The sequence below is a fragment of the Sordaria macrospora genome, chromosome 2 (genome assembly GCF_033870435.1).
Source record: "Sordaria macrospora chromosome 2, complete sequence".
Lineage (NCBI taxonomy): Eukaryota > Fungi > Ascomycota > Sordariomycetes > Sordariales > Sordariaceae > Sordaria > Sordaria macrospora.
In genome coordinates, this window is record NC_089372.1 from 5,468,000 (window position 1) to 5,493,987 (window position 25,988).

General features: G+C 51.7%; 8 protein-coding genes and 3 non-coding genes across 11 annotated transcripts; 4 read left to right on the plus strand and 7 right to left on the minus strand.

Moving 5' to 3' along the window:
• Nucleotides 1-101: 101 nt before the first annotated feature.
• On the plus strand, nt 102-2,322 carry SMAC4_05067 (uncharacterized protein). Its single transcript, XM_003346761.2, has 2 exons — nt 102-934; nt 998-2,322. The coding sequence occupies exons 1-2, from the start codon at nt 713-715 to the stop codon at nt 1,997-1,999; spliced, it is 1,224 nt and encodes a 407-aa protein (XP_003346809.1). The 5' UTR covers nt 102-712; the 3' UTR covers nt 2,000-2,322.
• Nucleotides 2,323-2,396: 74 nt separating this feature from the next.
• SMAC4_05068 (uncharacterized protein) lies at nt 2,397-3,530 on the minus strand (the record flags this gene model as incomplete). Its single annotated transcript, XM_066090223.1, has 2 exons — nt 2,397-3,020; nt 3,284-3,530. 2 exons carry the CDS (start codon nt 3,528-3,530, stop codon nt 2,689-2,691), a joined length of 579 nt encoding a protein of 192 aa, XP_065946277.1. The 3' UTR covers nt 2,397-2,688.
• An 869-nt stretch (nt 3,531-4,399) lies between these two features.
• On the minus strand, nt 4,400-5,341 carry SMAC4_05069 (uncharacterized protein; the record flags this gene model as incomplete). Its single annotated transcript, XM_003346763.1, has 2 exons — nt 4,400-4,884; nt 4,981-5,341. 2 exons carry the CDS (start codon nt 5,339-5,341, stop codon nt 4,400-4,402), a joined length of 846 nt encoding a protein of 281 aa, XP_003346811.1.
• Nucleotides 5,342-6,871: 1,530 nt separating this feature from the next.
• SMAC4_13323 lies at nt 6,872-6,943 on the minus strand. The gene has a single exon. It is a non-coding gene; the product is annotated as a tRNA-Thr (tRNA).
• An 857-nt stretch (nt 6,944-7,800) lies between these two features.
• On the minus strand, nt 7,801-10,281 carry SMAC4_12747 (uncharacterized protein). The gene is made up of 4 exons (XM_066091082.1): nt 9,736-10,281; nt 9,497-9,681; nt 9,053-9,440; nt 7,801-9,000 (listed from the first exon to the last, which is right to left on the minus strand). Exons 1-4 carry the CDS (start codon nt 10,239-10,241, stop codon nt 8,571-8,573), a joined length of 1,509 nt encoding a protein of 502 aa, XP_065946278.1. The 5' UTR covers nt 10,242-10,281; the 3' UTR covers nt 7,801-8,570.
• A 1,400-nt stretch (nt 10,282-11,681) lies between these two features.
• Nucleotides 11,682-12,140, minus strand: SMAC4_13324 (uncharacterized protein; the record flags this gene model as incomplete). Its single annotated transcript, XM_066091374.1, has 1 exon — nt 11,682-12,140. The coding sequence occupies one exon, from the start codon at nt 12,138-12,140 to the stop codon at nt 11,682-11,684; it is 459 nt and encodes a 152-aa protein (XP_065946279.1).
• A 6,263-nt stretch (nt 12,141-18,403) lies between these two features.
• On the plus strand, nt 18,404-20,709 carry SMAC4_05070 (uncharacterized protein). The gene is made up of 2 exons (XM_003346764.2): nt 18,404-18,858; nt 18,952-20,709. The coding sequence occupies exons 1-2, from the start codon at nt 18,781-18,783 to the stop codon at nt 20,410-20,412; spliced, it is 1,539 nt and encodes a 512-aa protein (XP_003346812.1). The 5' UTR covers nt 18,404-18,780; the 3' UTR covers nt 20,413-20,709.
• Nucleotides 20,710-21,751: 1,042 nt separating this feature from the next.
• Nucleotides 21,752-23,023, plus strand: SMAC4_05071 (uncharacterized protein; the record flags this gene model as incomplete). Its single annotated transcript, XM_003346765.2, has 1 exon — nt 21,752-23,023. One exon carries the CDS (start codon nt 21,752-21,754, stop codon nt 23,021-23,023), a length of 1,272 nt encoding a protein of 423 aa, XP_003346813.2.
• Nucleotides 23,024-23,636: 613 nt separating this feature from the next.
• Nucleotides 23,637-23,736, plus strand: SMAC4_13325. Its single transcript is given in 2 exon segments — nt 23,637-23,673; nt 23,693-23,736. It is a non-coding gene; the product is annotated as a tRNA-Ser (tRNA).
• A 678-nt stretch (nt 23,737-24,414) lies between these two features.
• SMAC4_13326 lies at nt 24,415-24,502 on the minus strand. The gene is given in 2 exon segments: nt 24,415-24,450; nt 24,467-24,502. It is a non-coding gene; the product is annotated as a tRNA-Ala (tRNA).
• A 516-nt stretch (nt 24,503-25,018) lies between these two features.
• Nucleotides 25,019-25,966, minus strand: SMAC4_12905 (uncharacterized protein; the record flags this gene model as incomplete). The annotated part of the gene is made up of 1 exon (XM_066091148.1): nt 25,019-25,966. The coding sequence occupies one exon, from the start codon at nt 25,964-25,966 to the stop codon at nt 25,019-25,021; it is 948 nt and encodes a 315-aa protein (XP_065946280.1).
• Between the last annotated feature and the right edge of the window lie 22 nt (nt 25,967-25,988).

Genomic DNA, 25,988 nt, shown 5'->3' on the forward strand with positions numbered 1-25,988 from the left:
CGTGTTGCCGAGTCCCGTCTTGGCCTTCCATTTTTGTTTCATGCTTGTGAAAATGATTGACAACATCTCGATTCAAAGGTCCATTCCTACCAAGGGACTCTGCCCTTTTCTCATGTTTTTGGCTTCGGGAATGGCCGAATCACTTCAGTGTCGTGTGCCGAATTTCACGGACCTTACTCCGTAGCGTCACAAGCATGAATCACTCAGCCAGGAAATAACGAAGCGGCTCACTGCAGAGAATTGCAATGTCCAAATGGGCACTTACACGGGAACCGGCAAGCATGGGCATCAGTGACTACAGGGCATAGTCCCGTCCACCCACTCTCGCTTGCCTGTTACCATAGTGGTCGTTCAGTTGTGCCTTTGACCATTCACTCGACCACAACCATCACATCTTCCATTATGACGTCAAACCCACAAACACTCACATGCTGTGCGTGTTTCAAACGTGCAGGTTCTTTGGTAATAACCCAAATTTGGTCTTCCGTTTTTGTTGTTTATAAACCAACACCAGCTCACCATTACCTCAGACTTCTTCTTCTGATCCATCCAACCGACAGTTTGTACAACTCAACAGCTCCTGTACAACTCTGAACTGGAACACAAGGGCTGCCATCACAGGCCAGTCTTTTCAACCATCCACAATCCAGAGTGGTGATAATTTGCGAGTAAACAACCATCACAACAACTGAGGAAAACCACACAACAAAAGATGGGCTTCTTCAACCGTCAACCCCGCGCCGCGGATGGCACTGCACCTCCCGTCGGTGCTAACGGCACCCACGGGCATCATGCCACTCACAAGGAGAAGCGCGCTCGTCGCCATGGCTTCGAGCCCTACACCATGAGCACCAGGCCTACCTTTGGCCAATGGCTCAAGTACACCTGGCTCGACATTCTCACCATGGCTGCCCTCGGTGCCATCGGTCTCGGCGTAAGTCTTTACCTTTTCCTCACCTTGTTTTCAGTTATCCATCTCTAACATGGTCGTCAACAGGTCTACTACGCCCACCCGGCTCCCTCACGCTCCTTCGCCGTCACCTTCGCCGACGGCGAGATCGTCTACCCGCAATTCGCCTACCCCATGCGCAAGGAAATCATTCCCATCTGGCTCGCCGCCTTCCTCGCCGCCATGATCCCCATCTTCATCATCCTGTGCATGCAGATCCGCATCCGCTCCTTCTGGGACGTCAACAATGGCATCATCGGTCTTCTCTACTCCTTGATCACGGCAGCCGTCTTCCAGGTCTTCATCAAGTGGCTCATCGGCGGCCTGCGCCCTCACTTCCTGACGGTCTGCAAGCCCGACATCACGCGTGCTACCAACACCGGTATTGCCGAGGACGGATACTCCGCGCAAGGGTTCGGGCAGATTTACTACACAAAGGATATCTGCACCGGCGACCAAAACGAGATCGATGATTCTCTCGAGTCGATGCCGTCGGGTCACTCCACCGCTGCTTTCGCCGGCTTCATCTTCCTCGCTCTTTACCTCAACGCCAAGCTCAAGGTCTTCTCCAACTACCACCCTGCGCTCTGGAAGCTGGCTGCCGTCTACGCTCCCGTGCTCGGCGCCGTCTTGATCGCTGGCGCGCTGACCATCGACGAGTTCCATCACTGGTACGACGTCGTTGCTGGCGGCATCATTGGTACCGTCATGGCTTTCAGCGCTTACCGCATGGTTTACGCTTCGATCTGGGATTGGCGCTATAACCATATTCCTCTTAACAGGTCCAACCCGTTCCCCTTTGGCAGCCGTGATGATATGGAGCTCGGTGGCGCCACTTTCACTAGGCAGGTTGGCTGGGGCAACAGCGGTGCTGGATTCCCTTTTGATGACAGGCATGGGTATGCTGGTGGTGGGTATGGCGGCTATGGTGGTTATGGTGGTGGTGCTGGTTCGGCTATTAACCGCAAGCCTGTGGGTCATGGTCATGCTGGTAATGGTGTTGGTGGACCGTTCCATAACAATGGGGTCCCGGCTGAGCAGATGGTCTAAAGAGTTCCCTGGTGGACTTGAAAGCAGAATGTGTTTTGATGTTACGAGAAGAGGGAGAGGTCTGGTGTTTAAAACCGGAGGAAGGAAGAGAGGCGTTGGAAGTTTTACCCCTTTGCTCATCATGCCTGGTCATGCATGGGCAGGGTATAATCACGAAGTATACGACTAGTACCCTACGAACCTAATGTTTTCTTTTGAGGTCGTTCACATCATCGTTGGCTGGCGTTTGGCTAGGAATGGTTGATGAGCGGCGAGAAGTTCGCGAATACCCCCATACTTGTTTCAGCATACCTAATTATTACAACTGAACAATGAACAAAAATCTCTAAACATATTCAATGCCTTGTATCCAGTGCCTTAAATCTTCACTTCATCATTAGTTACACCTACCATAAACATATTCCCAAGTATTATGCTGTATTGGACTCGGTGATCCTGATATGTGTTAATTGGGTGAACTTGAGTCGTTGGAGGTACCTATGTGTGAGCTGTACCCGTATACATGATTCATGATTCCTTCCAGTCGTTATAGGGTACCTATTCCCTTCATCTTCCATGACAGTTCTCCTGAAGTTCCATATATCTCTTCCCCCTCACAACAGGACGGATCTGCTGGACTTGACACTGCCTCCATCTAACTTAATTCGGCGCCATCTATCATAGACCATGTTAGCATCATTCCTCCCTCTTCATCGCTCCTCATCATCGATCCCGTGATACGGTACTCCCGTGGTTAATAGACTCACCAACCAAGTATCAATCCTCAACCCCCCCGAGCCTCCTCCTCCTTCCACCAACCTCAAAATCCCCACAGCAACAACCGAATTCAACCACGTATACTTCTCATACCCCGTCTCGAACGTCAACCTCACATACGAGCTATTATCGGGTTGTGTGACGCCCGTTTCGAAAACCTGGATGTAAGCGCCGTCGACGGTCTTGAAGGTCTGGCGCACGTCAGCGACGAGGGTGTTGTCTTTGCGGAAGAGGGCCCAGTCGCCGCCTGCTGGGACGACGGTTCCTTTTGGGTTGTAAAGATTTAGTCGGTATCATATGTTTGTCTTTCTTGCTGGGACAAGAAGAAGGAGCATGGGAGAAGAAAGGGGGAAGAGGAGGGATAAGGGATGGGATGAGATATGGGGACGGTGAGATGTGGAAGTGGAAGTAGAGAAAAAGGTGGAAAGGAGGTAGAAGGAGAGGTAGAAGGAGAATCATAGAGATCGAGAGAGGACTGCGAAAGGGGAAAAGGTAGAGGCAAAGAAAGGCAATAAAAACAAAACAAACCCTTAAGCCTAGGGCCAGCAAATGTTCCGTTCAAAATAGGCACAACAAGTCGAAGTCCATTTGGCCCGTTACCGACATTGTAAGTTTCTCCACCGGTAATGTTGACGGTGTAGAGGAACTCCAGCTTGGGAGGCTTGGGGTATTTATCCTTGACTGGTGCAGGTGCCAGTGCCTCTGCAGCTCCGAAGACTCCTTGAGGTAGGAACAGAAGAGATGCCGAAAGGAGGGAGAGGAGGAATGATTTCATATTGATGTTGGCCCTGGATGAAGCTTTTGAGTGCCGTTGAGAAACAAGACGGGTTACTTATGTCGACTAAGTGCCTCGATGTCAGGAGGTTGATCAAGTGTCTTTATAGTCGCAAAAAAAGAACATCACAAACGACAGCTCGGTCTCGATCCCAATATGTCAGCTCGCGACAGTCCGAAGTAAACAACAGAGTAGTATCCATGATGCCGTCCTGTCCTTCTCCCCACACTTACGAAAGCAAATAAAGCTGGCATCATGCAGCCGCTCAGTGCCACGCCATACTATGAGTGGCTGACCACACATAGGATCTTCAATGGTGCGATGTACGAACAACAAAAAGTCTGGGTCGCTCATCAATATTATCCAGGGGTTTCCCGCAGCTGAAAGACCTCTCAGCACGGCAGTCTGCTTCGCAAATCGTACGCCGCATAAGCACATCCGCGAGACCGATACGGCAAACAGATGAATGACAATTTGGATCTCATCAACGATGAGCTGTCAACGATAGTTCTTACTCATCCACCACTTACTCGGCATCGCCAACTTGGCCCAAATACCTTCCCAACCTCCCTCCTCTTGATCCTAATAGTCGCCTCAAAAGGCGGAATCCTGTTCTGCCCAATCCACTTATTCTTCGGCCTCCTTCCCGGCGTAACCTTAATATCATAGTTGAACAATGCATACGCCAATATGAGCTTCAGCTCACTCGCCGCAAAGAACCGCCCGGGACACGCATTCCTCCCATGACCAAAGGCGAGATACTCGTTACTGGTCGTTGGGAAGGCCTTGTTCGCCCGCTCGACACATTCCACGCTATCGGCCCTCCTTTGATCCGCAAATCTGAACGGCTTGAACGTCTCCGCGTCTTGTTACACCTCGTCGTCGTGCATCACTGTAAACCCCGGGACGCACACCGTGGCTGCGTACGGAATCTTGACGCCCGAGGGAGTTGTGATTCCTTCTTTCGCCGTTACGTTGCGCGTTAGCCCTACGCTCATGGGCGAGTTCATCCGCTGTGACTCGCGCAGAACACTGTCAATTTTGACCATCTGGGCTAAGGCGCGCTTGTTCCACTCGCCGTTGTGCTCCGCGAGGACAGACTCAACTTCATCGCGGAGCTCATCGATGTACTCTTGCTTTGAGGCGACCAGATCGAGGAGTGCGTGGGTGATGGCGAAGGAAGTGGTGTGCAAGGCCGCAAAGTTAAGGATCATGATACGGACAGTAAGAGTGGTTGGTGACCAGAGGTAGGGATCGCCCATTTGTTTGGCTTGTCTGATTGTCCACTGGAGGAAGTCGTTCGGTTCGTCCGTGACCTTGTGAGCCTCCGGATCCTGCTGGCGCGCCTCATCGGCTGCAAGTCGTCACTGGATCTCGGGGCGCATCAACTTCTCCATCTTGCGCGCATAACGATGGATTGAGATGGTTGCGGAAAAGCCCACAAGCGGACGTATCGGTTCCCAAACGAATCTGAGAATCGTCGCTGTCAGAGGGACAGCTTGGGCGTATGCCATGGCGGTATCAAGGGATTCCAGATTCCGACAAAGCGGTTTTCCGACAAGCGCGCAGTTGGTAGCCGGACCGACGATGCGCTGAGCAGTTTCGTAAACACATACTTCCTTATACTCGGTGCCACTGCCCCAGTGTTTGTCAAAAGCCCACACTACCTCTTCCACCACGCTGGGAATAAGATTACCGATCTGTTTTGTAAGATTGTTCAAGATGAGAACGTGATGTATAGCGTTATTAGCAACGTCTGGCTTGGGAGTGGTGTAATCAAGTTCCAGGTTGTCGGCGGTGTGGGCGTGCATGCTGAGGACATTTTCAGGTTGGTCGACGACAAACTGTGTCTCTGACCGGGGCAGCAATACCACATTGGAGCCGACGAAGGGTAGTATGACTGTCTCGTTCTTGTGTTTCCGTTCCGTCTCTCGGAGGGCCTTTTCGTAGTCTCGTAGGGTTCGCCAACGGGCTTGGTAGAGGGAAAACCAGTCATCGTCCCTTGCGCTGATGATCGGGAGTTTCGGGAGGTTGGACGGCTTCAGGAACAGGTGGTGGACGATGAATCCGAGGATCAACACGACCGGCGCCAAGTAGGCAGGTTGGGTAAGGAGGTCGAGCAAAGCCAAAGTAGTGTCCGGATGTGGTGACTGCCCAGGCGGAACCTCAATGTTCTGCCGTGTCGTTGATTTAGCAGGAAACAACGGTGTAAGCAAAGGGTTAAGCAGGAACTGAAATACGTCTCGGCCTTGTCTATGGGTATTAGCAACTAGGTATCTCCTACGCTGTGGACATCCGCATATATATTGGCCGCTGAGCGGCCGATCAGGCCATGGCAGTCGAATCAATGGCCAACAGCCTCAATCTCCAGTTGGATCTAGTGGTTTGGCTTGACAAACGATGCAGAACATGGACAGCTCCAGGGCGAGCTCGGATTGATGCAGCCCCGCTGCTCACATCAGCAATGGGGGATCGCTAACCGACGTGTTGGTTGATGTGTTGGTGGTGTCGATTGCGGTTGGCTCCAAAGGAAATAATAGACCGCAAGCAGCAGCATATTATCAGGTCAAATGGAGCCCATCTCCGGTACGCCATAGGCGTCTTGTCTTGTAGTTGAGCTTCGTCGACTGCATCACGGACGACTGGATTGAGGGCAGCTTCGGTCCTAAACTTAGGTCGAGGATGTCGCGAATATCGACAGTCAGGAAAGGCACCCCCCGGGAGTGCTCGGTGAGCAAGGCTATGTCTCATGCGTCCGAATCGAGGGTTCGTTTCGTTGGTGTTGCGTGGCAGCGAGTCTTGACGGCGGCCAGATTGATCACATTGGACGGACGGATTGCAAGGTGAGCAAATGTCGCCGCATCAGCAGAGGCGGTTGACAGTTCCTTTCGAGTTGTAACCGGCAGTCTTCATTCAGGTCGTGGCCAACCCCTCAATCGGCGTTGCGCACACCTTCAGAAACCCCAAGACGCTTTTTCCTCCCCGCACCCGAATTTCCGACACTGCACGCACTGCACGATAAAGCAAAGCAATCATTCATGCCCAGTCGTGCCTGCCTTGCCTGCCTCCACGGCCCGCAACGGGTGCCGACCGACACCTGCATTTTCGGGGTTTTATTTGTTGCAAGCCCGTGCCGTGCCTGCATGTCTCGTGCTGTGTGTGCGCACTGCAGAATCAGGGCATTCAACGCATGGTAAAAAGTCTGTTTGACATCCACAACACCGGAAAACTCGTGATATCTATCGTGAGCAAAAATATCCAGTGTAGTAACTGGTCAAGATAGAAAAGGAATGTATAGTACAAAATAGAGACAAAAAGGAGCAAAAAGGGTAAAAAAAGCTTGCCCACAGCCAGAATCGAACTGACGACCTCATCATTACTAGTGATGCGCTCTACCACTGAGCCATGCGGGCTTCCAACGATAGTAAGCTGGGAATTATAAACTTATAATACCCAAAAAGTCAACGCGGGTAAGTAGCGGATTGGGTTTGGACTTACTGAACTTCGACTTTCGAGACATGCGCGACGAAGCGTTGATGGATTTGCTGATTTGAAATGTTTGTAAGGGCAGAAGTCCAGGAAAGGAATCTGGCCCCTAAATCTACCTGCAAGTACACAACATTAGTGGGTGACTTGGGTCGGTAACGACTGCCACACTGTCGCACTGGATGGATGTCGCGCACGAACACCTCAATCCCGACTGGATGCTATTCCAAGTCCTTGGCACCGGGAACGGACAGGTGGTCTACCGATGCTTTTGTTCCTACACGCGATGTGAGTTTCTCTCCAAAATTCCTGCTGGGATTTTCCTGGTGAGTATTAGAAGCTCGCATTGACCAGCAAACAACGATTGTAGCAACCCGACCGAGACTTCAACCAGCGAAGATTAAATCAGTCAAGGCCAATAATGTCAAGAACGCGCTTTGGGGGTTCAAGAAATTTGTATTGCGTTGTCAAAAACCCATTAGATCACTGTAAAACATGAAATTTTGAGCATCCCCCTCTTTCAGGGAGGTCGGGCTGTGAAGGTGATTTGTTAGTACTGCGAAGTGATCCCTTTTTTTTCCGTCCGTCGCCGAAGACCGCGAGCAGCACCCCGCAGAAACAGTTTGCTCCGACCACACATCTCTCCACATCGCCGACCATCTGATGAACAGCATGCCATCAGCGCCCCTCGCCAGAGACCGCGAGCAGTGCCTTATAAACCTTCCTGCGCCCCGACCACAAATCTCCAGATTAGCAAACCATCTGATAAAACAACATATGACTTGGCATCAGCTTCGCCTCGTTCTTAGCTCAGAAATAATCAGCAGAATGGCCGAGACAAGTGCTGTGATGTCTTGGCCGTCGTAGCCTATCTATCATTCATCCGCAGATTCTCTTTCTTACCCTGCTGTTTGATCGTTGATAGATAAGGTTACCTTAACCAGTCTGTGGCTTGTAATCGTGGATCACCGCCATTGAAACCAGGAAAGTCCTTGACTTTCAGCATGCTTCAACCACCGCCAAGCTACTGCACGAGCGCCCTGCGGTTGAAGGGTGACGTAAATCAAGGCTTCAAACGTGCCCAGAGCACTAACCTTGACAAAGTAGAGGTACATTGCGGATATCAATCGTCTGATGTCCTGGGTATAGCTCTGGAGCCCCTCAAACTTTCTTTGGACCCCTATCCGTTCCTTTGGGAGGAGTGTTTCCTCACAAATAACGAATACAAGTAGAACGCGCGGTATGGTACGTGGGTATAATTGTGGTACATAGCCAAAAAAAAAAGTAGTTTTGATCTATCCAACAGAAGATCTTTGGTATCCCATCCATAACAATCATGACATAACCCTCTCAAGTGCCACCGCCCCATATTAATCCGTAAGGTATAAGTAATAAACATGTACAAGGCATGATACAGACGACCCCCAATGTCATAAAACAACCGAGTCGTCAATGAACATATACCGTATGTTCAGTCCCATATCATATGTACTTCCATCATGACAAAACCCAAAGTCGTAAACGGTAAAGCACGCGCGCGCAACGTGAACACCTCTATACAGTGTAGCGGAAGAAGGTGGCGTTGTCGCCCTTCTCGCGCTCAGCAATCCTCTCCTCCTCGGTGTACTCGCTTGGGGGCTTGTACTCGCGGTCACGGCGAGCGTTCTCGCGCCTGAGGTAGATAGTCATGAAGAGGGACAGGCAGAAAGCCATGACCTGGCAGCCGAGAAGGGTGCCAAAGCCCTGGTAGTAGTGGGGAGACTGCTTGCTGAGGAAAAGGTAGGAGGAGGCGACACCACCCAAGTTGCCGAAACCCACGTGCATGGCAATACCGACACCACGCTTGAGAGAGCCGCCAATGTTGTTGCCGTTCCATGCGACACCCTGGGGAACGTTGGGGTAGATACCCGAAGCGAGGAAGAAGCAGCCGGCGTAGCGGACACCGGGGTTCCTGGTAGCCATCAACATAATCAAGCCAACGATACTGCTCCGTCGTTAGTAAAGTGTTACAAAGGTGGAAATGGGGAGATACGTACGCCATGCCCATGAAGAACAACATGAAGAGACCACGCTGCTTGAGCCTATCGGCAAACCAACCGGCGCCAATACAGAAAAGGCAGGCCACCACATATGGCGGGACAGTCAAAAGCTGACTCTGCTCGGGGGTGAAGGTGCCGATGCTGTTGATGATGGTGGGCACGAAAAGCGAGTACGAGTACAAGCCAGTGTAAACGCCAATGGTGATGAACATATGGACCCAGATCTTCCAGTCCTTGAGGGCAGCCTTGAAGTACTTGATGTCGAACTCATCGGCAAGGGAAGAACGATCGAGCTTGAGACGGTTGGCGATCTCCTCACGCTCCGCAGGCTTGAGAAACTTGGCGGTTTGAGGGTAGTCGTACATGGCGAAGTAGGCGATGACGGCTGAAAGGAAATGGTCAGAAAACAAACCACGTAAGAAAGCAAGACAGGCAACGTACCAACGATGAAAGTCAAGATACCCTCCAAGATGAAGAGCCAGCGCCATCCATTGTAGCCACCAACACCCTTCATCTCCAGGATACCACGAGCCAGAAGACCACCGAAAGCACCGGCGGCGGTAGCAGCGGAGAAGAAAATGGCCATGCGGAAACCGCACTCGTGACGCCTGTACCACATTGTGATGCTTGAATACCGTTAGCAACTGTACTTGATCGGCAAACAAAAAGAAGATACGTACTAGTAGGTAATACCAGGGAAGAGACCGCCCTCGGCAAGACCCAAGCAAGAACGCACTGCCATCAGGCCATGGTAATCCTTGACAATGCCCATAAGGGTGCAGCAAATACCCCAGGCAATCATGATGGATGGGATCCAGATGGAGGGGCGGAAGCGCTTCATGGCCATGTTGGAGGGGACCTCAGCAAGGACGTAGAAGGGGAAGAAGATGCCAAGCGCATTGTTGTACTTGAGGCCGGTGAGCTTCAAGTCCTGCGTAAGGAGCTCGAGCTTGGCATTGCCGATATTCGTACGGTCGAGGAAGGATAGAAGGTATAGCAGGGCGAGGAAGGGGAGGAGTCTGGTATCGATTTTGCGAATGAGCTTCTGGGTTCGCTTCTCGTCCCAGCCGGCACTTTCCAGAGCAACGTGTTCAGTGTACTCGGGAAGGGCAGCCTTCTCGTTATTGACGCTGGAGCTCTCAGTCGTCGGGACGTCCCGCACGGGTGCGTCGTGCTCGGCAGCCATGGTGGCAACTGTGATGTGGTTCGCTCAACCTATGAAGTGCAGATAAGGTGTTGAAGTTGAAGGATGGCTGGGATGGGATGAAGGTGTCGGGCGTATGAGTGAATGGAACGGACCGCCAATTCCCTGGAGAAAAGAGAGAGAACACACAAGGAAAGGAGTCATGATGAGGATGCTCCGGTCCTTATAGTCGGGGAAGACAAACTTAAGGTTGGAAGTCTTTCATCCGCAGGCCCGGACAACCAGGCACATGGAAAATAAGAACAAGGGTACGAGGGTACCTTGTAAGTGGTTGAAGGGGGGTACAGCAGAACACCATGTCGTGGCTAGGGGGTGCTACACTAAGCAGTACATGTACATGGTAAGCAAGCGTGGACAAGACATTACTAAGTACCGGTGAGGTAGGGTATGCGAATGCTGAATGATCCTTGCGAAATGGCTTCCCCATGGTTTTCATGTAGCTTGGCCCAGGCCCCCTGGCTCCCTTTCATGTCAACATGGGGGGTCTCAGTCCACTGAGACTAACAGGCGGAGCATGTCTCTGATCTGAGGAAACACAAGCGTTACCGTACTCTGGCAACTCGTAGAAAACAGACGAGAACAGCGTACAGATTACCGTCACTTACACCGACTCGTGAGCAAGGCCCGTTTTGCCGAGAGCTGTCGTCGGCAGCGTTCCGGAAGCGGTTCCGTACACTATCCAACATGTGTGCTTGCCAAAAACGGGTAAGTAATCACTTTGAGAGTGTGAAAAAAAAAAAAAAAAGGGGGTGAGAAGCGGGACGTTGGTTGAGGCCGAATATTTGATAAGCCAGCTGCGCTTTTGTTTGGCTCACCGACCCCATCCGGATGGTATGGCCCATCTTTCCACCACGAAGCGAACAGTATGGAGTATTATCGTTGGTAATATCCAGCCATTTAAGGATGAGGTAAGACGACCTCTGAGTGGTGGACAGTCCGGCCGGGGGGGTACGGTACGACGTTTGGCTGGGCCTCCCTGGGGGAAAAGAAAAAGAAACTTGTTGACCTGGGGAAGGCGGAAAGGTCGACGACAACAAGCAGGGAATTTGGGACTCGTTTGGTTGGACTGGTCCCGCCAACCTAATCCAGCCGCGGCCGCCAAGACGGCTTGGCTGCAGGGCTCGAGTAGCATCGAAGAGCCTTTGTCTTGCTCGTTAGACTCGTTCTAACTCGTTTATTCTTGGGCTTGCGCTCGGACTAACCTCGAGTGCACCTCTGCTTGCAGCTGGACCGCATCTCGACCACACCCTCCCGCAGCCATCCACCACCACCCATTCCAGCCATCGCGGCCGTTGTCCCTAGTTCCTCGACCGGCATATGGACCCTTTCGGTGAGGCACAACCAGGCTCGTCCACTTGCAACTTGGGCTCGGCGGCACACCAACAACCTGGATCTGATATTTCATCCGTCTTGGCTGATATGCTATTGGGCGGGATCGAAGCCGTGGTGAAGGCAAGAGGAAAACTCTGGACGTGTCCTGCTGTCAACTTGTCCCTTTCTCCCACCCAGACCCCCTCCCTGCAGAGTGGTAGTGGCAGAAATGGGCCTGAAATCCCACGATGTCCCGCGGTGCCCAGAACGCCCAGTACGCCCAAATCTCGAGGAATCTTCCCCCGCACGTGGCGACGACCACAAACGGCGTTCCGGAAGAAGGCTTCGGGCGGAAGGATAAATGGGAGGTGTATGGGAATGCATGATGCAGTACGTCTTTGTCGAAACGAGCTTGAGGCTTGATTTTCGTGAGACTAAAGGAGGGGCACATTGTCCGATAGTGGTGTCTACCTGGGTGCCAGTGGTGCTTGGGGGTACGTGAATCTGACCATGGTCGTGCGTCCGCCGACGGCGCAGACAAAGGGTTGCCGGTGCGGGATCGGCAGTCATGACAGTCGTGAAAGTTTGAAAGCAGCGGCAGGCAGGTTGTCGTTGTAGTTGTCGTGGTCGTAGTCGTGGTCGTGAACTGGTCGTGTGAATGCATGGCTCTTTTGCGCAAACGGAAGCGCCAGTTTGAAGCCTCTCGAGGCATTGTCAGCATGGGTCAGACAGGCATGTAAGGACGCGTTTATTGGGATCTTTGGGGAAATGCATGCAGGCGCCGGCGGGTTTCCATCACTGAGGCTCCCAAATTTCCCAGATCGCAGGCAAACGACAAGGTAAGAGCGAGGCCAGCACTCAGGCACCCGACCAGGCCGATATTGTTCCTTTGTGCTGGGCCTATAGAGCCTAGTTAGCACTTTGTATCGTACCCCGGGCCAAGGGAATTTGCTGAATTGATGTTCCCGAAATGGCAACATCCATGACCTGGCTATACACTTCTGGCTGGGGCCCTGCTTGGGTTGGGTATAGCGATATCGACTGACCATCTGGCAGGCATCAAGAAGAGACTACGATCAATACTGAATTTAGTAAAGTAGGAGGACGCCACTTTGTCGCACAAAGGATGAGCTGAACGAAAAGCGACGAAAAAGGAGAGGTCACTGTCCGCCAAGTGGTTTTGCTTGGAACGAAAGCAACTGAAGGCGCCGCTCAAAGCAGTCAGATGGCCGGCGGCGATAGATTGATTGTTGCGATGGTGCGATGGTGGTTGGATTGTGTCCATGGAGCGCGGTCTGCGAGTCGAGGGCACAATGGGAGATTGAAACCTCAAGGTTTGAAGATCCAATGGAAATACAGACCGCCCGCTGCTGTCAGCCGGCAAGGGGAAGAAGCCAGGGCTGTAAGATGGGAAGGACTCGGCAAGGAAAGAAGAGGGAGGAGACATCTCGGGCACCTGTGGTTGACCCAAATGTTTTGAAATTACGCCGTCACAATTTCATCATTTGCCATTTCCCACCAGAGTTTTTACTTTGGGTTCTTGTCCTCAGTCAAAGGAAGGAAGGGAAGGAATGAAAGGTCGAGGTTGCTCAGACCCATATTTTGATTTTGTGTGACATTTCACGGATCACGGCGGGCGGACGCACCTGCCTTGTCTGTGAATTGGAGATTTTGCAAAGTGGCACTTGCAGCGGCAGCGGCAGCGGATAATGCGGTCGCAGTTTTGAACGGCAGGTGCATAAAGTACCTCTTTCCTTTGATATCCAGTTGATATCTGTCCCAACCCCACCGAATTGTGATAGTTCTTGCCATTCATTCTCAAGATACGAGTAAAACACGTCCTTACAAGCAACAATGATCACCGTGTACTAGGTATCATCGCGTATTATTCAATATGGGGAGAGGAGGCGTCGGCAATTCAGAAAGCCACACCAAAGAACACAAACTGATTGTATGTGTATGTGTGTGGAAACTTGTACAGACAGCAAGCGGGATTCTTACGAGAGCCTCCATCGATCATGTGAACAATGAGAAGAGGTTGGAGATGCAACAGTCGAGAGGGAGAGAAGAGACGACGTTCAGTCAAAGTTACCCCGGATTTGCATCAATGGTGGAAACAGTGGACTCTGCCCCGGATTCTCCTCTTTTACAGTGGACACAGTGGACACTCCAGCCCCAACAAGCTTTCCTCAGGCCCATCACCACCATCCCCGCACTGGCGCCGCCTCCAATTGCGCCCGTTGCGCCCAATGCCCCTTGCCATTTCGCTTCTCAACTCCACCGCCCTGGCAATCGCGCAATCACAACGCCTCCAGTTTCGATGCTTCTTTCCTTCAAAGGGAAAAGCTCGACCAATTGCCCGCCTGCTTGGCCCATCTTGCTCCGCTTCTCCTCCAATCTTCTCCATTTCTGCACGCTTTTCTTGAGGCATTCGTGGCCTTCAGGAAAGTCAAGCTTCTCACCAAAGGCCTAAACATGCCAAGCTTCGACCGTCACATCCGTTCTCCTCTTTCTTGTTCTCCATCTCGACTCCATTCCACTTTGACTCCATCGACGACTCCATTTCCCCAGATTATTGTCTCGAGATGCTCCGAGCGAAACCTTATCCCCAGACCCAACAGAGAAGCTAGCAATGCTACCGATGCTGCCTGATCAGATCATGGCATCATCCGAACCTCTCTCTCGTTTGTTCCTCCACTCATCATTCACGTCGAAACAACTCCAGCTTCAGTTGTGGATATCTGTTTCCCTAGCTCTGCCCTAGCCACGTCTAGATGAATCCGTGACCAGGTATCCATCGACCCTTCATCTCTCTCCGCATTCTGACCCAACTCACTCTCCAACTGAACTCCAAACCAGCCAAGCTTCTTGTTCATGCTTCGCTCCAACGGAAGCTTTTCCTCTTTCTGTCAAGAAACCCCGGGATCGCCTTTGGCTTTCACAGGCAAGTCTTACAAGATCTTACACCCCCCCTTCCCCACTTGGATTACGTGGATTACTTGGATGACATTGATGACTTTCTTTGGCGTCCTTGGGCTGTCAACTGCACCACAAAGGGGAACTTCAAAAAAGTCTTGGGAACTGCGAAAGCCAAGAGCTTGAAAACCCCCACATCCCGCCAAGATGTCACCAATGTCACCACGGCCTCAGACTTACCGTGTACTACCAGTAGGCGGCGCTTCGTTGACCGTTGCTCCTCGGCGGCGGTGACCCCTTTTACAGAAAGGTGGCCTTGTTGGAGATTTTCTATCCGCCAATTCCTCCAAGATATCCCCAAGATATCAACCACGTCAGCATTATGGCAAGTTAACCTGTATTGTTCATCCAAGCCGCTACTCAACTACATTGCAACAGGCTTGGCCTACGAGGAAATCCAGTCATGATAGCGAGCTCAGTCCGCCCGTCCGAACTCGAATCAGACAGAACGTGATAGCTTCACCATGGCACGATACCCCAACGGAGCAGACCCCTTTGAGTTTGCATTGCACATCGGCATGTGTACCTTGCCACGCTGAGTCGACGGTCTTTTAGCGGGACCCGGCAGTCAGTGAATGGCATGAAAGGATGGATGCAGCCATGCGGCGTACGTGTTGGTGATCAGAACATCGCCGGATTGTCTTTCTCTTTCAAGCTACCAAGCCCGGTTTCCCCAGATTCCCCCAAGTTCCCCAATTCCCAGACTGATCATAACATTGACGATCGGAGCAGCAAAGTTCACATGACTATATCTCGGCACTCTTGCCACGAGGCATCTGCGAACCGCCTCATGTTGGGTCGATGGCGCATCACATCGAAGTTGAAAACATACGGTATCATCGCATTCTGTTCCTGCTGCTGTCAACCTGGCATGACAGCATGGCACCCATACACCCGGGAATCTCTCTTGAGTCTTTTGACAGCATGAACAAGGGCGGGGTTGCGGATAACGACCGCGAGTGCGGCATCGAGTTTTGACGGTTTGCCGAAACAGATTGTCAAACCCATCAAACAGCTGTCGTCAAACTGAGACCGCATTGTGCTTCTGCTTCTGCCCTTTGGTTTGGTCATGACGTATCCGGGCGGGCGGTAGCATATGGCATGTTGCGCAAGGGCAAAGAACTTCGAGGGCAGGAACCCTTTTCTGATCAAGTGAGAACTGATTTTGGCAGAGAAGCGATGGATTGCCTTTGAAATATTTCATACTGGTGGGGCGCTGAAGGTAGTACCTTTTGACTCAGACCCTTCAAGACAGCTTACTTAGCTGTTGTCTCTGATCACGTACAAAACACAAAAGAGCTCGTCCCAATTTCGATTTGTTGGGACGCCAGGCTTGCTCACGATGTTTCGGACCATCCCGTCTCACACAGCAATCAGCCCTTGGTGCAACACATGAAACGAGGTGTTCAAGACCAGCATTCCCGTCTTGTTGCTGTCGGTCTTGGAAAGCAATCCTTGGGACCGAGATCTTTACTCCGAATGACCGGCAGGTTACATACTTGACAGATGCTGGGGAACAGATATCACATCATTGCCAGATATCGTGATCGAGTGTCTGTACGGAACCGAGCAAAGATCGATGGTGGGTTCGCAGAACATTTGGATGGTCGGTCCAGTAGTACCTGTGTTCCACGTAAGCTGTTGTCCGTTCTTGCTGGCCGTCGAAAAAAAATCCCAACCACTAGGAGGTAATACCTGTGTTGCGGCGAATACCACACTTATATCCGTGAATTTCACAAATCGGCATGGTACAGTACCTCCAGACATGGGAAAGGCCGCACAAGAAACACAAGAAACATGACAAGGGATCTGCGTGGTCGTGGCACGTACGAAAAGCTGTCTTCGCCTGTGCTACATAGCACCTTGCAAGGCCCAAGAGCACAGAGCACAATCTTTCATTCACAAAACCCTGGCGACCGGGTATTCTTCCAGCAAGTCTTCCGGGGCTCTGGATAAATAAAGTAGGTAGCGCCTTACGTCTTGCAGATGGATACAGCCAACTAAACCAAGCTAGGCCCGAAGCGTTTTCTAGCCTGACTCCCTACCTTCCATACTTTTCAAACCCGAGAGGAAGGATAGGTCAGCGGCATCAGTGTTCTGTCGCATCTGTCACATAAAGTAGCTGCAACTATCATTAATGAGCAGCCCGCCAGTCCGACTAACTAATGAACAAATGTCAGACGGGCGCCGAGTATTTTACCACGCGTGTGGTTACCGATGGTTGATTGCTTGCGCGTCTACGCCGCCGTGCCGCTTCCTGGATGAAAGGATGGAGTGGATGGGTAGGATCATGGAGGATGGTCGGATGCACCGTCGGTTCGGTTAAAAGCCTAAAACGCAGTTCTATTAGAATTTCATTCCACATTCTGCTTCCATGTTGCGTACAGAAAAATACAGACATACAGGCGCACGCAAGCACACACTGGAACGACGCTTATCCATCCCGATTGACAGTACAGGGGTTGGAGGGGTTAGGTTGTTGAGGTAAGGTTGTTGTTGTTGTTGTTGTTGTTGTTGTTATTTTTTAAGTCTTACTTCCGCCTCCCGTAGGGCATGAGACGTGCCACATCGTTGAATCTAGCATACAAAAATAGGAGCAGTGCCCTAACTGTCCACCAAACCCTTTAATCCGAGGGCAAACCGAGGCCTATTGCCAGTGTAAATCATGTGTTGCCCATAGCGTAAACGCGGCCCAACTCTTATAATCGAATTGTTGAGGTGAGGTGAGGGGGTCTGTGGAAGGACTGGAAGGCTGGTGGAAGGACTGGAAGGAATGAAAGCGATTCTCGAAGGGACCTCGAAGGAATTCGGCAGAATCGACAGACCAGACAGACCAGACAGACCAGACAGCAAAGCAACTGAAATGAGTGTCACTGCATGCCTATGCCCATGCCCGTTGATGCGTTGATGCGTTGATTTGGAACGGAGATCCCGACGGGACGACGACACAACACAACACAACAGTAAGAACTTTCGGGCTCCTCCTCGTGTTTTGCCCATACACATTTGGTTTAAAAAGTTGGAGTTATTGACACCTACTGGGGAGTATCTTGGAAAAATAAGAAGAAAAAATCAAGGCCAGAGACCCGAAAGCGATAATGCTGGTGGCCGCAAGTTCGCGAACTCCTGATCAGATGTATCATCGGCATTGATTAAAGGTTTCAGTTCACACACTGCACGACAATGAGGGAAGAGAGGGAGGCCGAGAAGGGTTCAGTTTATCATCCAACGAACAGTTTCCATTCAAGTTCGTTCTCCCGTTCGTCTCTCCTATAGTGAATTCAAAATTGTGGTTGTACACACTCACGGCAGCGAATCGGCGCTCGGCGGTTGATAACCTGGCAACCAACTGAAGCACGGTTCTGCAGAAACCACTGCAGCATAAACTGATTGTCAGACACAACTGAAGAAAGAGTAATCACACAGCAGGAAGCCCGTTGCAACCATTTTCCTTCTATGCCACCATGCCAGAGAAGCTTTTTTACACTTCTGCAGAGAACAAATGTGATGTGGGCCAAGAGAAGACAAGAAAGCCGGAGATTTGCAAATTTGACGCCGCGAAGTTGTGAGAGTGAGAGTGAGGTAGGTGTTCATGGGGTTTCCCGGTTCGAGGGTTTTGCCAAGTCGATGAATTGAGCGTCTGTCTGTCTTTCCGTGTCGTGTAGCTTGCAACTTTTGAGGCCCAAATGCAGGGTGGGAGCAAATATGATGCTCGTAATAGAGCCAACGAAATGTTAGACCATTTAAATGATGGATTGCCTCTTATCACTTATACAAATAACACGCCACAGCTGACGGGCAACTGTCTTGAGCTGCCACAGGCTGCCAGGGACCGCCAAGGCCATAAACTCAACGAACGCCAAGCCCCGTTCACCGCCCGTGGGGTCAGGCTGGCTCCAGCGGCGAACTGCCCCACCATTTCCGCCCGCCAATCGTCCCCGATGCCCGTCCACGCGGCGACGGTCCTGAGCTTCCTTGAGTGCCAAGCAATTGCAATGTGGAAGTGTCCGTTTCCAATCCACCAAGAGCACCGAGTGGCCACCAACCGATGACCGAAGCGCATCACTGACCGAGCAACAACCACCAAACCACAACTGCAACCGGAGAAACGACCTCCCCTAATAAACGAGCACCGTCATAGTCGAATTGAACGACGGCGACAACGACCCTTTTCCTAGAAACAACTCAACGATACCCCCTAGTCGGCTTCATAGCCGCCATATAATCAACAGCCATGGTGTTGCAGGATCTAGGTCGTCGCATCAATGCGGCCGTCAGCGACCTAACACGCGCCCCCAATCTTGATGAGAAGGTGAGCCCCCCCCTGCCAGCTTCCGGTCGATACCGTAACTCCCTCCAACAGTCAACCTGTCCAGTTTGCTAACCATGTTGTCTCTGTCTCCAGGCCTTCGATGGCATGCTCAAGGAGATCTGCTCCGCCCTCCTCGAAGCCGATGTCAACGTCCGTCTCGTCGGCCAACTGCGCAAATCGATCAAGTCCACAGTCAACTTCAAAGAACTACCACCGGCCGTCAACAAGAAACGATTGATCCAGAAAGCCGTATTCGATGAACTCGTCCGCCTCGTCGATCCCCATGCCGAGCCCTTCAAGCCAAAGAAGGGCAAGTCCAACGTCATCATGTTTGTCGGTCTCCAGGGTGCTGGTAAGACGACAACATGTACAAAGCTCGCCAGGCACTACCAGTCGCGCGGTTTCCGCGTCGGTCTTGTCTGCGCCGATACCTTCCGTGCCGGTGCCTTCGACCAGCTCAAGCAGAACGCGACCAAGGCCAAGATCCCATACTACGGCAGTTTGACAGAGACGGATCCCGTAGTGGTGGCGCGCGATGGTGTGGACAAGTTCAAGAAGGAGAAGTTCGAGATTATCATCGTCGATACGTCGGGTCGTCACAGGCAAGAAGAGTCGCTCTTCCAGGAAATGATGGACATTCAGACGGCAGTCAAGCCGGACGAAACCATCATGGTGCTCGATGCTTCTATCGGTCAACAAGCCGAGGCCCAAGCAAAGGCCTTCAAGGAGGCTGCCGACTTCGGTGCCATTATTATTACCAAGACCGACGGCCATGCCGCTGGTGGTGGTGCCATCTCGGCCGTCGCCGCCACCCACACCCCCATCGTCTTCATCGGTACCGGTGAGCACATGCTCGACCTCGAGCGCTTCGTACCCAACAACTTCATCAGCAAGCTCCTCGGCATGGGCGACATGGCCGGCCTCGTCGAGCACGTTCAGTCTCTCAAGCTCGACCAGAAGGACACCATCAAGCACATCACCGAAGGCATCTTCACCATTCGTGACTTGCGCGACCAGCTGCAGAACATCATGAAGATGGGTCCCCTCAGCAAGATGGCCGGCATGATCCCCGGCATGAGCAGCATGATGCAGAATATGGACGACGAGGAAGGGTCGCTCAAGCTCAAGCGCATGATCTACATCTGCGACAGCATGACCGACAAGGAGCTCGACAGCGACGGCAAGATCTTCACCGAGCAACCCACGCGTATGACGCGTGTTGCTAAGGGATCCGGAACAACGGTTAGGGAGGTCGAGGACCTGCTTACCCAGCAGCGCATGATGGCCGGTATGGCCAAGAAGATGGGCGGTAACATGAAGAACATGCAGCGCGCCCAGAGCGCCATGGGAGGTGGCAACAAGGCGCAACAACTGGCTGCTATGCAGAAGCGTCTACAGAGCATGGGCGGCGGTAACCAAGATATGGGCGGGTTGATGAAGATGCTTGGTGGCATGGGCGGCGGGGGTGGTGGTATGGGCGGGATGGATATGAATGCTATGATGAAACAAATGAGTGGGATGATGGGAGGTGGTGGTGGACGGGGGAGGAGGTAAAGGAAGGTAATGACAAAAAAAGGGATGTCGACTTTTAATGAGTTCTAATGCGTCGTCGTTCATCGATTTCACGTTCAATTCTTTGTTTTAGGGCAGCAGCAGCAGCAGCAAAAGTGCTTGCATCATTCTGGCGTCTGGGGTTTCTACTGTAACAACACGTACAACAAATAACGGGAACTTGACTTGGCTTGGAACACGCGGATTGGATGATATAGCAAGCCAGGCTAGGACTTTTTTCGATACTACCTACAACCTACCTATCTTAATCATGACCATGACAGCGAGGCCCGGATATGATGTATGAGCTCATGATGTTTTCTATGGGATAGGGTCAATGTGAACTTTGTGGGAATGAGGACCGGAGGGCGAGTGAAGGTTAGGGGTAGTTGAACCCCGTGAACGCCTCATCCGCGTGGCACTGGGTTCGATCCTTCCAAGCCAATGCTTCTTTTTTTACGCTTTTACATTCTTTCATTTCCTTTGAGTTTGTTTCGGAAGCCGGTCCTTTCTTTCCTCTCGGGATGGTTTGTTTGCATCTGATTTGTTCACAGGCCACGGCGGTCAAATCAATCCTTGCAATGGCAAGCGCCAAACATTCCTTTATACAATACAGAACCAAGCGGCAGAGTTCGGGATGTAGGTACGGACTCGAAACATATGGCCCGTCATACCATGGTCAGCGTGGGATCAGGCGCACTCGTTATGAGCAACTGGACATCGACCGGATGTTTACCCGGAAGGACTGGGTTTTCATGTTGGTATTGGATATCAAACACGGTCTTCGGAGTGGTTGGTTTCGTACCCAGAGAGGCTTGGTTGTATTCGCGGGCCAGCGGGACTCCCTTACCTGATGACGATTGACCGGACACTTCCACAGATAGCAACAAGACAGAGACTTGAGGCATCGGGTGCCTCTATGGATGGGGCAGGCCGGTACTTATGGCTCAGACCATGCCCTTTGGCACTGGCTAAATGCTGAACCGGCAACGCTTTGTTCGTCTCCCCTCATTCAAGAAATTCAGGGGCCCGGTCCGCCTCTGTGTGGTCAAACATCGTGAAAAGGGAATCTGCAACTGGTCATTCTCCTTCCATGTTCAGCCACTAATCCGCTGCTACCTGATTGTTGCGGTACGAGATTTCGAGTTTGAGGATAGCACTCCGGTTCCCTTCGCCTCCCCAGCTCAATCGATATCCTCTGTTTCTTCTTTTCTCCCTCCTTTTTCTTCCAGTCCCTCCTTTTCGCAGTTTCGTATCGAAACCTCGACTTCCACGGGCCCCTCCCTCCCTCCCTCCCCGCCCTCCCCGAGTGATGGCCCGATCATTCACAACAACATCAACAATGGCCGGTACAGGTATTTACCGCAACTCCAACAGCCCATACGCCAACAGCAGCAGCAACAACCAAATAACAGACCCATCCACTCCCGCCGTCTCCGCTTTCACATCAGACAACGTTTCAGAGATAACTTCCCCTTCAGCGGCAGGAAACCATGATTTCGCCAAAGACAACTTGAAGCCAAGGTCCAGGACCGCGACCATGGTCTCTGCCCAGACCACCACGCAGTCTCTCGCTCTCTACGATGCTGTCTCCGTCTTTGCCATTCTTCCCGCTGTACCAGAATCATATTCCCCCGAACTAGCCCCGACGAACGCGCACGAACATGATGGTCTCCAGCCGCTTTCGACGTATTATATCCCCCATGAATATGTTGATGTTAACGGGGTGAGGAATAAGGGGTTTGCGCCTGTGGTGCCTGGTGGTCAAGGTCAGGGTCTTTTGAAGTTATCACCGGCGGATGGTGATGGGCATGGGCTTGGGCATGGGCAAAGGGTATGCGGCTTGAAACGGTCCATGTTTGTGTTTCTCGTCTTGTTGGCGATAATAATAGGTCTGGGAGTGGGATTGGGAGCTGGGTTGGGGATGGGGTTGAAGGGGAGTTGTGCCAAAAACTCGGGGACGGGGTTGGGGGGTGCTGGAGCTGGAGGGGGAGGGGGAGGGGGAGCTTGTCCTGCTTCACCAACTAGCACGTCGCCGTCAGATAATAGCAACGGCAACTCCCAAACATCTACTTCGTCTACTGCAGCTGCGCCGTCCGCTTCCAGCACCGACACCACCAACAGCGACCCCGACACCGACACCGACACCAACAGCGCCGTCGCAGGCATTCCCCATCTAACCTGCCCCTCCTTCAATGACACCATCTTCGCCTCCCCCCTTTTGCCCTCCTCCTCATCCTCCTCCTCTTCTTCGAAAAAGAAATATAAAATCCTCTGCGACACCAACCTATCCCAAAACCCCCTCAAGCAAGACCTAGCATCAGGTTTCGTCACGCAGACCCTCGAAGAATGTTTTGCGGTATGTGATGCCATGAACTTTTACTTGAAGAGGGGAGATGTGAGCGCCGTGTGGAATTATGCGTGGGAAAAGGGGCCCGGGAGGGGGGGGTGTTGGTGTGTGGGGAAAAAGGGCGTGGAGGGGGGGGATGCGAGTGGTGGGAAAGGGAATGGGGGTGGTAATGGGGGTGGTAATGGGTGGAAGGTGTTTAAGGAGAATAAAGGGGTTAGTGTGGTTGTTGTTGGGGTTGATGAGTGGGGGAATATTTTACAGTAGTGAAGGAGATAGGAAGGGGGGTTGAGGGAGGGAGGAGGGGAATGAGAGAGGGTTTTGAATGGAGCACGGTAGATGAGGAGACAAGGAGAGTATGGAGATATACCATCAAGTGGGAAGAGAAAGAACGAGACGGAGAAAAGAAGATACCCCTTACGAGAAGCCCCCCAAAAAGGATGACTAAACTCCATGTCCCAGGTCCGCTAGTTAAGTCATGCTAACGCGTCCACGGCATCTATCCCATCATCTAGTGCTTTTAACGTATATCTATTCCAAGTATCCCAATTTTAATGCTGTACTATGCCTTCTACTTTAGTATCCAAAGCGTCTGCCTGGTAGCCATGTAAACAAGGTTACGACGCGCATCAACAACAGATGTGTTCAGCACCACCAAACAAGAGTGGTAGAGCTCAGAGATACCTGCCTGCAGCTGATATTAAGATGGAGTGACCCGAGTAACTAAAACAATGGTAACAATTCAACCGAAATGCGTGGACAGACGGTAAGCGCAAAAGGAGAGAAGAGTGCCTTGGAGAACAACACCTATATTGTGCGTTTTATGTTGGAGTAAATAGGTAATTCTACGATTACCCACTTACAACAACAATCACAACCAGTCACTTTGGCGGAGTGGTTAACGCGCTGCCCTGCTATTCGCAAGAAAGCAAGTTTAGGCAGTTCCCTCGGGAGCACAGGTTCGAATCCTGTAGGTGACGCATTGCTTTTGCCTTTTTGGTCCTCGTTGCCTGTTTCAACGTGATTCTGTGTAGCGGGTATGGAACATTCCTTTTTGTTTTTTGAATCGTGATGTTTTGTACCGGATTAGATGGAGGATGTGGTGGTGCGGTTGATTGTGTCAGTCGAGTTTTTGTTAAGTGGGAGGTTTCAAGTCCGTTCATGTTGCTTGTACTTGCGCGGCTTCTGCACCACCCGCAATTGGAAAGATGATACGACTGGATAGAAACGACCGATTATTTCGAGGAAGCGCGACTGTGTGTGAAAAGAACAGTTTGGATATCCTACGCATGTGGATTGTTAGTTAGCTAGTGTATGTTAACGTGAATGTTCCCTGCGCTTCTTGAGCGCACACCTATCGAACAGAATGCCGGTCAGGAGATGAACTGTTTAGAATGCTGAAGATATGACATGAAATGGCTGAAACATCATCATTCACTGGTTTAACTCGCTTATTGATTTTTGCGATGTTGCCAAAAACCATTGATTCTGGATACACCATGTCTTCAAGCTGGGATTTGCCAGCAGTTCATCCCAACCTCCAGGGTTTGCGCCATCAAAGCCTGGGATCCCCTGATGAAACAAAAATAAGAGAGCATATCTCCAGCATCGCCGAACTTCAACGAACAAACAGAGCAAAGCAAAAAAGGGCAAAAAGTTGGACTAACCGCGGATTGAACGCGGGACCGTCTGTATTGTAAGACAAGGCATTGCAAAACAGAAATCATACCACTAGACCATTAGCCCATTACTTGATATTGGTTTGAGAAGGAAGAGCCTATATGGAGCTAGCTCGTGGTAGCGGTTCCGCTTTTGAGGTCAAGCTGAGATATTGATGACAAAACCACAACAACGACAAGACAACAATACAAAAAGACAACGATGATATGCGAAAGAGGGCTTAACTGAATTGTATAGCACATTTGGTTGACTTGAGCTTCAACTCATCAGAAAATGTTCCTCCCACATCAAGTAATCCTATGCTCAGCCAGCGAGGAGCAGCCGCCCGCCTCATTTGAGCCCGAAAATGAATACCTCGAAACGCAACGAGTATGGTCATCATCAACTAAACCTGTGATTGATGGTTGTTTGATGTATCACAATGAGATGTTGGCTCACATAAAGTGATCCAGTGTCAAAAGACATCGCGTACCAGCAGTCCACCAATGAGCCCGAGATTGAATACCACGAAAAACAACGCATTTTGTCTACCATGCATGTCCTAATCATTCATCATCCATCATCCATCAAAAATGCACCCCTTTACCTAGTCTTGGCAATCATCTCCTCAGGCTTCATGCCCCTGCCCTCCATCAACACACTCGCCTTCCTCAGGATATTCACAGTCTTGTCAATAACCTCCTTATCAACGCCCTGCACCTTCTTGGGGAACTTGACAGTCTTCAGCCACTCCCTGGCATCTTCCTCCGAGTAATCCAGCTCCGTGCTGATATACTTGACAGCCTCATCCTGGTGTTCCTCAAAGTGCTTGATACCCTCGTTAATCTTGTCCATAGCCTCCTCCACGCGCTCATCCAGCTTCTTCTGGTCATCGAACAACTTGGTCGACGCAACAATCTTCCAGCTACTCCAGGGTGTGTAAATCTCCCCCACGCGCCTGATCTCCCCGCTATCATAGTACTTCTTACTCGTGAAATGCTCCCACATGAAGAAATCCGCCCTTCCATCGTTCACCGCATCCCGCAAGTTCTTGAACGTGTTCAGCACCACAAAGTCCGAAAAGGGCGAGGCAGTCTCGATACCCATGCCTACCGCCGTCGTCGGAATAAGCCAGTCGCGCTGGTCAGCCAGCACGTAACCCATCACGTAGGAACCGGAACCGATTCTGGAAACACCGATCTTGCCGCCCTTGAGCGAGTCGACACTCTGGATCTCTGGCCGGTTGGCGCCCGTCGAGATGGCCCAGCACAGGGGCGTTTCGACGTAGGTGCCTACGAGCCGGTAGCCGCCGTCGGTGCCGAAGCTGGGGTCGATGGAGGCGTCCTTGCCCAGACCGGCCACCCAGCCTTCGGTCAAGCCGACGGCTACGTCGATCTCGCCGGAGCGCAGAGAGGTGATCATGTGTCCCGTGCCGGAGGGGAAGGGGACCAGTTCGGCGGAGAGGCCGTAGTGCTTTTGGGCGAAGTGGAGGGGGGTGGAGAAGTGCTCGGGCACGAAGCCGATTTTGAGGGGGGTTTGAGCGGACGACATGATGATGGTTGTTGTGAGGATT

What these genes read in the sequence shown, in the direction of transcription:
- SMAC4_05067 (XM_003346761.2), top strand. Translation starts at nt 713, where the DNA reads ATGGGCTTCTTCAACCGTCAACCCCGCGCCGCGGATGGCACTGCACCT. An exon ending in TCGGTGCCATCGGTCTCGGC is followed by an intron (nt 935 to 997) that starts GTAAGTCTTTAC and finishes GGTCGTCAACAG; the next exon opens with GTCTACTACGCCCACCCGGC.
- SMAC4_12747 (XM_066091082.1), bottom strand. Translation starts at nt 10,241, where the DNA reads ATGGCTGCCGAGCACGACGCACCCGTGCGGGACGTCCCGACGACTGAG. An exon ending in TTCCCTGGTATTACCTACTA is followed by an intron (nt 9,682 to 9,735) that starts GTACGTATCTTC and finishes ACGGTATTCAAG; the next exon opens with CATCACAATGTGGTACAGGC. An exon ending in TATCTTGACTTTCATCGTTG is followed by an intron (nt 9,441 to 9,496) that starts GTACGTTGCCTG and finishes ATTTCCTTTCAG; the next exon opens with CCGTCATCGCCTACTTCGCC.
- SMAC4_05070 (XM_003346764.2), top strand. Translation starts at nt 18,781, where the DNA reads ATGGTGTTGCAGGATCTAGGTCGTCGCATCAATGCGGCCGTCAGCGAC. An exon ending in CCCCCAATCTTGATGAGAAG is followed by an intron (nt 18,859 to 18,951) that starts GTGAGCCCCCCC and finishes CTCTGTCTCCAG; the next exon opens with GCCTTCGATGGCATGCTCAA.